At 38.4% G+C, this 17,253-nt stretch overlaps 1 protein-coding gene across 8 annotated transcripts in view; it reads right to left on the bottom strand.

The window, feature by feature from the left end:
• LOC139478946 (axotactin-like) overlaps window positions 1-17,253 on the bottom strand; it is a 194,956-nt gene that overhangs the window by 64,326 nt on the left and 113,377 nt on the right. For all 8 annotated transcript variants that reach the window (XM_071261660.1, XM_071261662.1, XM_071261656.1 and 5 more), the window contains exons 5-6: window positions 15,659-15,768; window positions 10,582-10,739 (exon numbers count right to left, since the gene is read on the bottom strand). In XM_071261660.1, coding sequence (XP_071117761.1) covers window positions 10,582-10,739; window positions 15,659-15,768 — 268 coding nt within the window. The remainder of the gene's footprint in view (window positions 1-10,581; window positions 10,740-15,658; window positions 15,769-17,253) is intronic.

The following is a 17,253-nucleotide window of genomic DNA, read 5'->3' on the forward strand; positions in this document are numbered from 1 at the left end:
TTATATCATGGTGTGGAGACGTTGACCACTTCGATGAAACCCAAGAGCACGGGGATGGTCCTGACAACTTGCACAGCAAATAACAACTCCTCAGGTGATTCCGTCACCCGTGCCCTCAACTTTGGTGCTGACAAACCCAGAAAAATAATCGGGGCGAGCCGAGATTCAAACCCACAATCAATGTCGTTTCCAAGGGATGCAACTCGTACAGCAAACTACGTCTCCTCAACTATCCAAGGAAATTATGCCGATGGCTTCAAAATCCACAGAGTTCTGCGGACTTTCACCCCAGCGGAGGCGTGCAGGTATCAGTTGCACTCAAAGCCCAGGTACAACACCTTGTCAAATATTTGAAAGTCTTGACATACATACATTCTTGTTTACTCTGCAAGAAAACATTTAATCTTCCTGACCTGCTTGGAAATATGCATCCATCTTGCAAAAACATGCACTGACCTCAAAATATCAAGAAAATGATATATTCCATTACATAAACAAAAATGTTTGCTTAAGAATTATGAAAAAGTTATTCATGAGCATGTCAATCAAATAGTCATGCAAATCTTTTATCATAAACAGTATTTCATGACACAATAAACAAGCCTGTTGACATCAACCTACAGAGAACATACTTGGGAGTTTCTATCAATTCAGAATCATGAACTGGATATTACCAAGAGACTGCTTACTGGGCAAAAAACACAACTCACAGCACAGTGCTATTCTGTTTGCCTAACATCTATATGCCATTATCCTCTATCATTCACTGGCTTAAGTGCTGATGTTTTAACTGCATGTAGTATTGTGGTTCGACCTAGCCTGAACCCATGAAGCACATGACAGACTCGTCAACCTAATGCTTTTTTGAAGGGTACCCCCGAAATCACTTGTTGTGCAGTGAGCACTTTCAAGAGAAGATAATCTTTTAATTCAGGATTATCTCATTTTGAATTTTAAACTGTAAATACTGCATCTTTTGTGTCAGTTGATACTCACTGTAAACTTCAACCCGTACAACTTTGATAACTTCCATTAACAAGTTTAACGAATAGACAATAGAAAGTGAGGATGGTGTAAAGCCGCTGCAATATTCCAGCAATATCACAGCAAGGGACAACTGAAGTAGGCTTCACAAATTGTACCAGGTGGATAAATCGAACCAGGACCTTTGGCGTGATGACACGTGCAAACACCTCACCCACTAGGGTACTCACATAATAAGTCATAACCTGTGGTATCTTCAAGTACAATAGCTACATCTAATGTAATACCAATATTACCTTCCCGAGGCAAGGGAGTTCACAGACTATAAAAGTCGTTTCCACCCTTGCCAAACTAGGCTGGAACTTAGCATAGTCCAATCAAAATGACGTAATAAATATCGACATCCGGTTCGTAAACATGGCAACTGCCCTGCAGATTTCGGTCGACTGCAGGATTTGCAAGCATGTGTACCATCAACTGAGCATCAATAGATATTTTCCAAATCTTTTCATGTTTTCTAATCAATGTGCTCAAGTGCTGGGCTACAATCCACATGCACTGAGTATCTTTGACAGGGAATATGAAACCTTTCTTCGATTAACTTGATCAGATCATCTTGACCATTAAGTTTGAAGCAAAGGCATGTGATACGAGAAGTGGAATCTGATTGGTCAGTAAAAGGGACACAGAAGGGACATAACTTAGCCACTGGTGGTGCAAGATCAAGCCACAGAATTCCAGTCTAGGTCGGCAAGGTTGGAAACTGGACTTTTATAGTCAGTTAACTCCCTTGCCTCTGGAAGATATACCAACAAATGACTAATACATTTATTGTAGGTCCAAAATACATTGGATAATATACATGTTTCTTGAGTTTTCTAATAAGGCTATAAAATAAATAAATTTCTAATATACACACCTAGAAAAAATCTATACACAATTTACTAAGAATGAATTTTGTGTGATACAAGCTCAAACATGTGTGTTTAATATTTGTCTGTTTATGTACGTACACCTTATCAGCAATATACATCCATATTAAACCGTTACACCTTAACACTTAGATCTGTCAAAGACTCAGGTACAGAACCAAAATTAAGAAATAAATTCAAGAAACAGATACATTATAACATTTCTTGATTATTTTATCATTATTATTTTTTTGAGATCCCAATCAGAAAATATAGTTTTTGACTGCGTACGCCTGAAATTATGATAAAATATATTGAAAGACCTTTGTGTAATGCATATATAACTGTGGATTGACCGAGATGGATATTTCAATCAGTACTATATATGGATGAATATCGTAACTGACCATGCATGTAAAAACAGTAATCCCTGTCATGCTATGATATGATATGACAACCATGGAAACAATGGATGTGATCGTAATGGTGTGATGTCATGAAATGTTCAGATTATCTTAATGTTATCACTAACCTGTTACAAATAAATGTTTTCTCACAAATATATTACTGAAGACATATATTATACTTGTCTTTTGCCCTCAAACAGATACAGAAATAGTGAGTGAGTGAGTTTGGTTTAACGCCGCTTTTAACATATCACGGCGTGTCAGCTTAATGTGGGAGGAAAGCCTGAAATGATGCAGGTCTCAGACGTTTACCACTTCAGTGAAACCCGCAAGCATGGGTATGGTGCTGACAAACCTAGAAACATAATCGGGGCGAACCAGGATTCAAACCCACAATCATAGGTTTCTGGCACAGCGATTTGCAGTGCCTTAGACAACTGGGCCACCCGTGCCCCCAGATGCAGAAATAAGAGGGGTTGGTTTAATGCTGCTTAGAACAGCAGTCCAGTTATATCATGCTTGTCAGCTTGATGAGGAAGTTATGCGGGTCTTTACCACAATGGTGAAGGCCACAAGCATGAGTATAGTGATGAAAAACCCAAGGGCACAATTCAGAACAGCAAATTGCCACCAGTAGTAATTTGGCTAACTGTGACCCCTTCTTTCACAAGAACGAAGTTCTAGTGTCATGTACTACTCAAAAGAAGTTAAGGACCACCCGATTCTTTCATATTACTATAGTGAATCTGTCATCGTCAACTTCTTATGGGTAGCATATTCACAGGGCGGGTATAGTTCCACAACTGTCATACATCTATGTTAAAGTATGGGAGTGATCACAGTTGTCGTGCCACTATCAACTCTATTATGATGTGATGTGAAATGGGGTTTAACGTAGCATCCAAGATTATTGCACTTATATAGCGACGTGCATGCACGTGTATATGTGTGTGTGGGGCTGCCTATACTAGTCTGGACTGATGCCGATTTATAGTGCTAGCTCACTGAGATACCATGCCGCAGTTTAACATGAATACCCCACTCAGACACAGTATACTGACTCCGAGCCGACCAGTCCTTGTTTCAGCCCCTTAATGCCGAGCGCCAGACAGGGTAACAACAAAAACCATCTTTTAACGTCTTTTGGTATGACGCGGCTGGGGATCGAACCCCGGACCTTCCGCTCTCCGGGCGGACGCTCTACCATTAGACCACGGAGGCGGTCCAATTCTGTTATGAAGGCCATAGCCGTAAAATCAGGGCTTCCCCACAGTGATGAAGAAAATGCTTAAAAAATACTTAAGAAAACACACCGACTGTGCAACAAGTTTGTAAGGGTTAATAAATTGGGAAAGTTAGCACACTGTTGGGTGCACAAATGGTGAGTTAATTGTAACAGATGACAAGATTTAGTATTAATTCACTGGAAGGAGATAATATAACAGGTTGGGTAAATGAAACAAAGGGCACCATCACCATTATGCTGCGCTGAAAACACTATCTTTAATACAGCACAATCAAAGATATTCCCAAACTGTGACTGTAACTTTAACACACAGTCTGCAGGTCATAAAGGATCATATCAGTCTGCTTCAATGAAAAGCTTAAATTCTTAATAATCATTACAATTTTAGAAAGGAAATCAAAATCCTGTACTTAAGAATAAAGCCTAATCAATGTTAGCACTAAGGCTAAACTACCAGATTACTAAACCTACAAAAAAATCAATTTTGTAAATCAAGAAAAATGATGTATTAAAGACATATCTCGGTTACACTAATCTGGTAGTTTAGCCTAATACCAGCATGATTAGATTAAAGCAATAAGGAAGAAAATGATACTCTTCTTTTCCATAACTTTGCGTTATACTTTGAAAACAATGACAAATTATAGATTGAAAATGTTTCATTCTCAAATGGTATTTGTCCATTAGTTCAAATCCATCTTTGAACTATCTTAACCCTACTGCATTAACTTAGACTTTGGTACATTTTAGGAAAGATAGTCACATAATTTCAATATGGCCACCATAGTGGCCATTTTTTATATCAAACCAGAGTTATGGATGAAAACACATCAAAATAGGGCCATTGGAGACAACATTCACGTACATAGTGATTATCAAACAATACTTACAAAATTATCATTACCATCACTACTTAATTATTTTATAAACAATTCCTACAGTTGTTAAATTTGCCTTTCGCAAGATATTTCTGCAGAAGCATTACCATCAAGGCATTGAATTTACATACTTTAGATTAAGCTAAAAAGGTACTTTCCTTAGCACATGGATATTACAGGTTCAGCATACTGAGAAACAATCAGTTTTGAATATTCCCTCATTCACTCCAGGAAAGGTGAGATTACTGTGAAGCAATCACTTTGACAGGTGAGTGATGGGAATAGATTTGAAAAGGAAACAATTTAGTCATTTACTGGACCAGATTACTATCTAATGATGTTAGCTTCAAAGATATTTTCAACTGATAGAAAGTCCATACTACATACATATGGGGGCGTTTTCTTGCAGTGAGATCTCAAAATAGTTAAGACTGGAAATTGTCATCCATCTGCTGATCCCTGCTCAAGGAGTTCTGTTAAAACGGTAACTGCAAGATTTTATAAATTATCACATTTTCTTACACCCTGCTTACATTGTATTGTCCCCAAGTACCTACTGGCAGTGAAAAGTGCTACATGCGTTCCCCTTATGTTTGTATGAAATACACCACACAAGCAGATATACCAAACATTAATACATCATGTGGACCACATCCATTCACAGTTACCAGACAATAAGGCCTTGAACAGGGTTTATTTCCCAAAAATATCGAGAGAAAAAACAAAATTGACTACTTCCTATTATTACTTTTCATTAAATTTAGATGAATTACTAATAGTTAATCATTTGTGGCCATCGAAAGTTATATTAATACTGGGATATCAACTTACCAAGATCTCCTCAAGAGTACCAAGGAGTGTGGATCATTGCAATTACTGCTTCAAATATTTTCAATAACTGAAACCTGATGAACAAAATTATCTCCAGTGAAAACCACAGTGATATCATCTCCGATAGAGTTCGCAAATATGTATGTCTTTATTGAATGTAAAAATAAAATAAAATGAGAAAACTTCATTTATAAGTCTTCTAAAATGATTAAAATGAAATTTTTCTAATTTAATGAATTGATATGATCTTCAAGGAATAATATATTTTGGTTACCCATCTCTCAGCAATAGACCATAAAAAAAGCTGTGAACACCCACAGTGTTAATTAGGCCATGTTAATTACCACACCAACATTAATTTAACCATGATTGATGACTGATTGGTTGGATGAGCAGCAGGATGAGCACCGGATGTTATTCTGGGAGTGAAACAGGAATATAAACAATGCTGGAACATGAATTGAACATCTTACCTTTTCGATCTGTTTGAGAAAACAAAACAAAAGTCATAAAACAAACAAAATCAAACAGAAACAGAAATTAATCAACTTACAGACCTTGAGCGGAAATAGTTCCTTCTTCATTTTGTGATTCATAAAACATACAAATGTTTGTACCATCATAGAACACTAACTCTAACAACATATAACCTTAAATGTACATCAACTATGTAACAATACACTGCTGACAGAACTAGGGATCATATACTACTCACAAAAAGTCATGGACTCTCATTCTTTCAAATTACTTTTTTGTCTTTCAACCGATGTGACGGTGATCTGTTAATAATCGAGTCTGGACCAGACAATCCAGTGATTGACATCATAGGCATCGATCTACGCAATTGGATCGATGACATGTATCAATCAGGCCAGCAAGCCTGACCAACCCATCCTGTTAGTCGCCTCTTTAATGACAAGAATGGATTGCTGCAGACCAATTCTAACCCAGGTATTCATATTACTATAGTTGGTCTGTCATGCCATGACAGATTAATTAACTATCAAAGAAATAGGTGGGTTTTAACTTATTTTTTTGGGTGGTTTAAATAATAATTATCTGTTATTATATTTCCTGTGTACGTTTTAGTTACTTTTTATGATTAAATAATTCCAAGCCCAAAGCCAGGATTTGTCAATTTTCTGTTTGGGTGAGAAAATTATGACAGCCTGAGTTTGTTCATACTCATAAAAAGAAATTAGCCCAGGAAACCTTATGTTAAAAATTTCCAACATCTGGTCAGCAATATTCCAAATTCTTTAAGTGGCATTTAGAAGTTGGTGTGATGAATAAGACAAGTTCTATGAATGAACAACTTCTTTATTACAATCAGTGCGACGTTTCGGTGTAGATCCTAACTTGCTTGATAAAGGTGTTAGGATCTACACTGAAACGTCGCACTAATTGTAATAAAGAAGTTGTTCATCCATAGAACTTGACTTACTTCAATATTCCAACTATATTGTATCAAGACAAACCAATGGTTGTTAGTATGAGTTAAAGGTCCCATACCACTGGGGTTCGAGGACACTTAAATAAGCAATAAGTCTGCCTGTCAACCCGATCCAATTTTGTCACTTCTCACAATAAACAATGAAGTGCTGCAGACCTGTTCTATCTTGGGTCCCCATGGGATTAGCCACAAGGACCTGGCACAAAAATTAGGTTTTCCTCATTCTTCCATACCAAAGCTTACCATCTGACTTCATACAATAGTTTTGTACATATAAAATTTGATGACTCAAAGGCAAAATATGTATCAAAATCAATCATATTCAACAGCTTTTGAAAAAAAAGAGCCAAATTTTCAAAAACGTCACTGACTTGCATCATCTAATCATTTGAATGTTTGTCTTCATATGACAATACACACTTTTGGAAACAAAACAATGAAAGTCATACCAATTGTAATTCACAAATCACAAACAAGCTTTAATTACACATCATTACGAAATATATACATCAGTAATGTAAATGACCGCTTGAAAAAACAACAACATGCACACAAATTGTGTTGTACACATATCAATGGCATGACATTTTGACTCTGACATGTAACGGGACTCCGAGACAACATGTCTCTCCCACCCAGACATAATGGCTGCACATTTGTCACTATCATCATTATATAAACCTGATCATTTGAGTCGTGGAAATCCTTCTATGAAGAAAACTACTATAACGACATACTCCTTACATGGAACTAGAGATTTGCTAACCTTCGAAAAAAGATGGAAGACTTATCTCAGTGTGATTGTCACAAGTTTATCAGCAGCTTTTGGTCATATTTACTGACAATTAAAGGAATTGCATCATCCTTAGCTTGCTTCACACAATTTGAAGCAAACAAGCTCATGCCGCCAAGACCCAATAAAATAATTCCTCTGACATTTTATTGACTTTAGCAAATCTCAAGGGTTACTTGGAATTTTTAATATACTGTTTTCTGGCAACAGCTTGTCCAATTATTCCTATATTAGAAGTCCAAACATCTTGCTGTATAGAGAGGATGTTATCTAATATAATATTTTAAGCACCATTTTGAAGGTCACAGTAAGCACTAGATGTGTAAGTACATGTATCAAGGAAAAGCCATGGGACCCTTACATTACAATCGGATACAGGACCCAGTTCCACAAAGGGATCTTAGCACTACAATTCTCATCACTCTATGTTAAAGCATATTCAAGCGCTACGACTGTCGTAAGCTAATGTTAAAGTATGGGAGTTATGATCACCTTAGCACTATGATCGCTTGGTGGAGCGGGGCCCAGATCAGTACTGGTAAATGCAAATTTGCAAAATAATCTTCTCTTTTCTTATGTCTGTTTCAGACCTGATGACTCTACCTCATCATTATTTACAACTGAAGCCCATATCCACAAAGATTTGTTTTATAAATTCTGAAAGAATTGTTAAAAATCTATCAATAACATTGATGATAATAATGACCATACCATATCACCACTAGCCATCAGTCATGGGTTGAGAGTCAGGAATTCGTCACCAAGGTTTTCACTTGTAACAATCCACAAAACGTCGCCCTAATACCCCCAAAAAGAAACTAAAAACTATTAAACTTTGCCACCCCTTAACAAATCAGACATAAACAAAAAAAAACATTTGTCTTCGTTATCTACCCTTTTCTGACCTTTGAGGTAATTGCCCTGACCTCTCTCAGTTCATATGATTATCGTTTTATGTCCTCCCTCCCTCCTCGTTAGGCTATTACTCTCATGAACCCCCATTTCTTGGACAGGTCACTTTCATAAACATCACACCTAATAGGTTGTTGGGCTTTCACCTGGCTATATAAACCATGCGATTATTAACAGAATCATAAAAGTCCTCCTTATTTTTATCAGGAATGTACAAAGTAGGTGTAAGATTTTCTAATTATACGGTAGAGGAGAAATAATTACAAATATGTCTTTGCTTGTTGTGTGGTCATGAAAGGAGTGGAGTCTAAGAATTTGGACACAAAATTTCAAAACAAACAATACTTGTTAGCAATAGGAACTAACAATTTAAGCCCACTAGTCTAATGATAACAAACAGCTAAACCCTTAAAAAGGGCAAATTTCTACTAGTACCCAGGATACCTTGACTATTGTTTGTCTGTTGTTTATGCCGCACTCAGCAATATTCCAGCTATATGACGGCTGTCTTTAATTAATCAAGTCTGGACCAGGCAATCCAGTGTTTGACATCATGAGCATCAATCCACGCAATTGGGTGAGTGAGTGAGTGAGTGTGGTTTTACGCCGCTTTTAGCAATATTCCAGCAATATCACGGCGGACACCAGAAATGGGCTTCACACATTGTACCCATGTCGGGACTCGAACCTGGGTCTTCGGCGTGACGAGCGAACGCTTTAACCACTAGGCTACCCGACCGCCCCCCACGCAATTGGGATACAATGACATGCATCAACCAAGTCAGCGAGTCTGACCACCCAATCCCATAAGTTGCCTCTTACGACAAGCATAATTAATAATTATAATGGCCTTTTACTGCAAGCATGTGTTGCTGAAGACCTATTCTACCCAGGATCTTCACAGGTCCCTTAACTATTGGGCCGTTTGGCAAGGACTATAGGACTTCTGCCAATTTCTAACGCTGCTTGTACATCATGTGAGCAGTTTTCAATACGGAAAAGCTTTTTCAAAAAGGGCTGCATTTGTCTTTAGGCAATTCATGCTGTAACTGTCATTTTGTTGGAAAACATATCACCAAATGAGTAAGTTCTAGTGTTGTCAAGAATTACCTGATCACCAATAAAATATGGATGTTAAATATGCTTCATGTTCTTTCAATGGCAAGTGAATATAATTATATTATATGCTAAGACTGTCAGTAGTCCTAGCCATTCCCATGCATACAAATGTGATGTTTGCTTAATGCAGGATTCCTTTCATGTGTCAGACTGACTTTTAACATGGCCCTTGTTACTTCCCTTCTGAAGAAATCTATAACATATGACCCGTGCTTATCTGGTATGAATATTCATGAAGTACTCAGGAAACCATTTATTAGTGAATATTTCCATCATGAACAAACAAAGTGACATCTCGCAGTGAATGGAGATGTCATGTTTTGTCAAAACACAAATTTACAAAGGATTCCTTCAGCAAGACACTTTTACAGTTTGGTGCTAAACAACAGTACTGAGGAAATCCTACGGTCGTGTTTATAATAACATCCATCTTCAAACAGCAAGACGTCTGGCTAAGGACCAGATTGTTCTGATCCCCTTTCGCTGTATACTGACCAAAACACTGTCTAGAGGAGGACTGTTTGGAGCCAGGAAGATTAACTATGATAAGCATACTATTTTCACCTTAATCATATATTGTATGTCAGCATACTATTTTCACCTTAATCATATATTGTATGTCAGCATACTATTTTCACCTTAATCATATATTGTATGTCAGCATACTATTTTCACCTTAATCATATATTGTATGTCAACTGGGTAGTCATTTGAAAGCATTACTTTTTTGCTTCAAAAGGAATGGTCATATTTGGTGAAAAAAATGGAATATTGTACAATATATAAAAAAATGTTTGACAAAAGTTTGGTTATATATAGCCTAAAAGCTCAAGATGTGAGTGTCTACATGTCAATGGAATCCATATTAGCTGTTGTAAATGATAGGATTATCCTAGTAAGTATCTACACACACGAACACCCTTCCGATAGGACTGATTAAGACTTGACAAACTGTTGAGCTTTGACACTATTCTCACCTGTACGGCAAAACAAACAATATGAAGTGGAGAGATCAGAGAGATTAAAAGAGCTGAATCGTCAGGTTACCTGCCATTGTCGAGCCCCAATCCCATGGCAAACTCAATGTCAGTGTCAGCGATGGCGATGGAGACCTGGAGGACCCCCACATTGATGGCTGCTGTGAGGTGGGAGTGGAACGGGGTACCCCCTACTGCGTACAGCAGAACTCCCGACCCACGCTCAGTCTGAAAACAGGAGGGAAAGGTTCATTTAGACTAACAGATTATTGGCTATGAAATGTTTTATTACCAGTATGCAATAAATTCTTTGGTTAGTTTGTAACAAAAAAAATTGAATTCTTATGCTGAATCTGTAAAACAGTGCCTTTCCATCTCACTGTAAAACTATTATCAGAAGGCCATTGTTTGTTAAGTAATGACTCAGAAACCGTTTCATGTTTCATAGATTTTATTAGTAATGAACGCATCAAGCTGGACAAGCTACATTATTACGAAATGACAATCATAGCTATTCAGTGTTTGAAATTAACTAATTAATTAATTAACACTATTTAATTAGTGTTTGGTTATAGAGGTCCATGTCATAGGCCTAATGTTAAAATTTCAGATTTAGATTTTGGGGGTCCCAATATTCAAATACAACAGGAGCCAATTTCAAGGACCTCAAAAACCTCTGAGTTTCAAACATTGCTATCATATCATGTGAGGCAGGTTGGGCAGAAACTAGACAATTGATTCACTATGGCCTTAAATTTATTATGCGACATATGACTTCCAAAATTGCCAATATGTCACTGCAATTGATCATTATTTGTGCATGTGCTCCCATTTTGATTAATCTTTTTTTTATTAAATTACAACTTGGTTGAATAAGTTATATCATCAAAAATGCAGACACTAATCTAACACAAACACTTCCCATACAAGCTGTGAACACATCAATATGGAAACCCAATATTTCATTTCTGAAGGAAAAAAATCCCTTAAAGTTTATTGTGTTCGATCATTTCACTTTTATTTGGTGGTAATCTTATCCATAACCTTCACAAAGTTCTGTGAAGCATCAGAATGTCCCTTTAAGTGACTCTTATCATGGAAACTATGCTCAATTAGTGATATCCATCCCATACAGATGTCTCCTGGGCTCTGTATCACTTCTCCTCAAGTATCCAATCTTTGTTCGTGATCATCATGATATAAGACCCGTATTACCCAGAAACCTGTACAATGGAGATCAGAGACAGTAGCGGCACCTAGACTGCGAGGAACAGTCACCACGACACAAGTTCATCCGTGTCACAAACCACTCCCCAGAACAGGTTTTTTATTGACACACTGGAAAGAAATATGGACAGAGTGCATCCCCCTGCCAAGCCCAATTGATAAACCCTGAGTATGGTTTGCTTCACGATAACATGCCTCTTCCTTCTATCTGCCTCATTGTGAACTGAATCAAGACAGCAATATTTGTACGCTTGATATCTCTGACCATGGTAAGTGACAAAAATGTTACAAAAAAATTTACGAATTGGTTCTGAAATATAATCCAAGTTTCATTACCAGATCTATGAATTTTATGAAATTTGTTCACCACTTCCTTCATCCTATAAAGTAATGTTCAATACATCATTTACCTGAAGCTGTGACAGATGGTCTGACTGATCAAATATTACCTCACATAACATATTCATGATCAATAGTGCTTTAACATGCATGAAGTCTAAACCATCTTAATCATGTTTCTGATGGGATTTAGCTGTGCCAGTCAACTTTCATCATTCTAATTCTCTACTTCCTGTTAAAGTTAAAAATAATTGAGTTCAAAATCTATTTAATCTTACACTGAACACAATGCAATATTCATAAACCACAGGACTATTGTCATTATTTGATCCCTGTGGCTGCACCACCACCAGCAGAACACATTTAGCAAATCCATTCCCATCCCTGATGCTTTCAAATAGAAACCTAAAATACATTTCAATGTAAATTGATTTGCTTAATCCATTTACCAAAACTTTAGTTCAAAGGAGGTGTGTTTTTCCCCTTTGAAAGCAGGGTTTATAGCGTTTGTGTTAGATAAGGAAAAGCATATAAATTCTACGGGATATAAAAGTCACTGGGTTATCTCGGAAGTGTTATAAATGAGTGAGTGAGTGAGTATGGTTTTACGCCGCTTTTAGCAATATCACAGCAGGGGACACCAGAAATGGGCTTCACACATGTATTATAAATGAAAGGAGAATCAGACTTGCAAATTGGAGATATACATCTGGTTAGTAATCACTGTTTGTTTTTTGAGTGTGCAGTTACAAATTAATCTACTGTAGCACTGGACCACACAAGACAGTGTAATCTGATCATACTTCATTAAGATTGTATCATTTGTGATTGGATTTGAAGAATAAATATAATTTAAGAAAACCTTGCATTGCAAATTCTAAAGTGAAAGTTCTTATTTATCAGGGAAAGGAATTGAGAATGAAAGTCAAGGGATCCTCAGAACGATTCTATTTGTAAAACTTAATTCTAACAATGCAGTACTCAATATTCAATTAGACAATAACCCATGAACTATGAGGATTTACAGACTCTGTCCTCACAGAAGGAATGGTGCACTGAGCCTCATGTGAGAGACTTACAGCATTGACTCATGCAGGACAGATATTCCTAAGTCTTGAGGTGGTTACTTTATACTACTAACCCTAAACTGGTAACATTTCTTAGTGTTATCACAAGGACCCCTTTGAGTCCCGGTATTAAACATTCCCCATATCCTGAGTGATATCGACTGTCCCAGAAAGCTGCTGAAGTACTGGGGTAGTTAACTACTAATTCACCAAATTGTTTGTGTGCTGAAATTTGTCTTGATTTATTTTCGTTGTCCACAATGCTATGATAAAATCTGTGGTATTAGTGGTTTGTCAAAGTACAAACATATTAAGAGATTGTTTTACTATTATGCGAAACGAGGAAATTGGTTCGTGTCCTCAATGAAATACTCACAATCCTGCGACATCTCCTGCGATAATGGCCTTTTTGTAAGTACAAACGTGTTAAGAAATTGTTTCACCAACAAGTAAATGAGCTGAAATTGTATTGACATAAACCACAAAGGATGAAACTTATATGGTTGTGTGCATTTAGAGTATGACATACTATTATGTGGCAGGGTCTGTAGATGCTTGAAGTTTTCCATGAGCAATGAATGGTGTGAGTGAGTGAGTGCATGCTCAGATAGTACATTGGAGTTCTGTCCGCGGGTTAAATCTTAATGAAACAAAACATTTGAAATTATGATGACATGCATCCATAGTGTTACAGGACTTAGTTACTGAGTATGTTTGTTTATTGACTTGCCCTTGCATGTGTTTGTGACAGGTGCCACTGGTGGGGCAATGTACGTGCACCTTTTGACGAAACAACTGGTATCATCATGGTTTGAAAAACATGCTCATGACATAGTCAGAATCATAAAATAGACTTGACATTTCTTAAGATTATGGGGGACGGTCGGGTAGCCTAGTTGTTAAAGCGTTCGCTCGTCACGTCGAAGACCCGGGTTCGATTCCCAACATTGGTAAAATGTGTGAAGCCCATTTCTGGTGTTCCCTGCCGTGACATTGCTGGAATATTGCTAAAAGCTGTGTTAAACCAAACTCACTCACTCATTTAAGATTATGAAATTTGTTTTTTGTCCCTTTCTATTTATTTGTTATCATTATTCCATAGAGTAACATTTCAGGTAAATATCTTCTACTCTTTCCTATTCTCTCTCCACAGCCTTACTAATTTCTTCAACCTTTCCATATAATTTTCAAGCACTGTAAAGTTTTTCACATTTCTTCTTTTCATCCTATGATCCATCAACTCAAAGCATCTGCATGATTGAACAAGGACAAAACAGGACAACCTTCCCTGAAATCCAACACAGAGGACTTTATTTTTTCATATGTTGCAAATCAAATTCAACATGGATATTAGAAAAGACGTCAAGCTCAAAGATATCAATTCAGATAAATATATATTGATCCTGCCAGACAGGTTCTGATATCAAGACAAAAACAATGCCTGAAGTGGTCTGGTACAGAAAGAACCTAAAGCATACCAAGTAAATCAATCTGGTTTGAATGCCATGTCCTTGAAGAGGTGACATTGACAAAACACACTGCCTCTGTCAGGGCATTCAAATGGCAAAGACTCCTGATTGTATTACGTCCAGGAACCATATTACCATTCTAATGTCTCCGAGAGCTCTGCATCTACCTAACAGGGCTTATATTGCTGCCAAGCCTTCCCACTGGTGCATATTCAAACTATCAACCAATAAAATGCCCCCTCACAAAGGTCGTATCTTTCCACAGCTTCCTTAAGGTCATGTTATGGTTATTTTTCCCCTGTTTTTCTATTTGTATAAATAATCAGCGGAGACAGGTTCTCATTAACATTTATGTTTGTGTTGCATGTCCTGAGCTATCAGTTTAACAGCTTTCGCATGTCTGTTGCGGAGCAGACGTCAAATGTTGACGAGCAGACGGCAGATTAGCATATTGGATAATGCCAATTGAGATCAACTGCATGCATGATAAAGACTATTGTCAGTCTGCTGTAACAAATTCTGCCCACATGATCAATCTGTTGCTCAAGCTTCAATGAGTAGATTCATGTCCAAGCTGAAAAAAAGCTGATCTTGTTTGGTCCTACAAACCACAATATGCTTAAAAGTAATAAGACATCATTGATCTATCAAATGTAAATTATTGTTTTAGGAAGTGAAAGGATTTCTATTCTAGGGCTCAGATCATTACCAGTCTGATTGATAACTAATTTGCACCACAGATGCAATAATTTTAGGAAAACAAGTTACGCATCATATGTGTAACTAATCGATTAAATAGCTTCTTTGCCTTTCTCCATGAACGAAATGTTCGTTCCACAACTACACATTAGCTTCTTTTATTTTTAACCTTTCTATACCCATGATGTAAAGAATTAGTAATAGGTCAGACTCTGTTACAGAACCCAGAGCAAATATTGAATAAAACAATCACCCCCGTTTTCAGGAATATCAGCCATCACACTATGTGTTCATATGAACACAGCTGAAATAGCAAAGCTTTGTTTCAATATTTTCAATCACTTACCTTGAACTCAAACGAGATTCGAATTTTGTCGGCTACCAATCTATCTTCCTTCTTCTCATACAGCTGGTAGGTAACCCACTCATATCCTCGGAAGGTCATCACCGTCGGACCTAAGAGACACAACAAGGATCTTGTTAACGTTGTGGTGCAATGGGGTTTAACATTGTGTTCAAATTATCGCAACTTATAAGGTGATGTGCATGTATGTGTGTGTTAGGGCTGGGATGGGTAGGTACTCGAGTCGGGTGGGCACTGAGTAGGACCCGGGTACCCACAGGACTACCCGAACCCATGGTTAGTCATGTGATATATTGTTTTATGACATTAACAATAAAATCACATGGTTACAATTGATAAGTACAAGTCACTAATGTTTGCATTTCTTTCTGACTGTGCACACATTACTTCTGATTTTTATATGTTTTAGTAAAAACAAAGCTTCAGTCAACTTCAGTATATGCACAATCAGATCGTTTGCCAGTAAAAAACTTCTTATTTGAACATTTTGTACCTAACTTGAGACCTAGAGTGGGTACCCGGGTAGGGTCAGGTAATAGGGGGTCGGTGCCCGGGTAGTAAATTTAGACCTGTCCCAGCCTTAGTGCATGTCTGCTTGTACAAGTCCGGACTCATGACAGTTTTAAAGTACTAGCCTACAGAGATGACATGCCACACTGTCATGGTACGTTGACATGCCATCTACCACGTCACCAATTCTGACCACCGGATTCATTAAGTGACCTGTTATGACCATCAGAGGTCACTGGGGATCAATTCAAAATCCCTACAGGTTCCCAGTTTTGCTGCCTCTTACACTAGCAATGGGTGCTGGGGTCCAAGTCTACCCCAGGCCCCAACAGGGATCAGGTGACCACAGTCTACCCCGGGCCCTCACAGAAAGGTGACCACAGTTTACCCCAGGCCCCAACAAGGATCAGGTGACCACAGTCTACCCCAGGCCCCCACAGAAAGGTGACCACAGTCTACCCCAGGCCCCAACAAGGATCAGGGGACCACAGTCTACCCCGGGCCCTCCCAGAAAGGTGACCACAGTCTACCCCAGGCCCCAACAAGGATCAGGTGACCACAGTCTACCCCAGGCTCCAAAAGCAATCAGGGGACCACAGTCTACCCCAGGCCCCAAAAGGGATCAGGTGACCACAGTCTACCCTGGGCCCCAACAGGGATCAGGTGACCACATTCTACCCCAGGCCCCCACAGGGACCAGGGGACCACAGTCTACCCCGGGCCCTCACAGAAAGGTGACCACAGTCTACCCCAGGCCCCAACAAGGATCAGGTGACCACAGTCTATCCCAGGCTCCAAAAGCAATCAGGGGACCACAGTCTACCCCAGGTCCCCACAGGGATCAGATGGCATCAGTCTACCCCAGGCCCCCACAGAGATCAGATGGCATCAGTCTACCCCAGGCCCCCACAGGGATCAGATGGCATCAGTCTACCCCAGGCCCCCATAGGGATCAGATGGCATCAGTCTACCCCGGGCCCCCACAGGGATCAGATGGCATCAGTCTACCCCAGGTCCCCACAGGGATCAGATGGCATCAGTCTACCCCAGGCCCCCACAGGGATCAG

Source organism: Haliotis cracherodii, unplaced genomic scaffold (genome assembly GCF_022045235.1).
Source record: "Haliotis cracherodii isolate W230 unplaced genomic scaffold, xgHalCrac1.p SCAF_4, whole genome shotgun sequence".
Lineage (NCBI taxonomy): Eukaryota > Metazoa > Mollusca > Gastropoda > Lepetellida > Haliotidae > Haliotis > Haliotis cracherodii.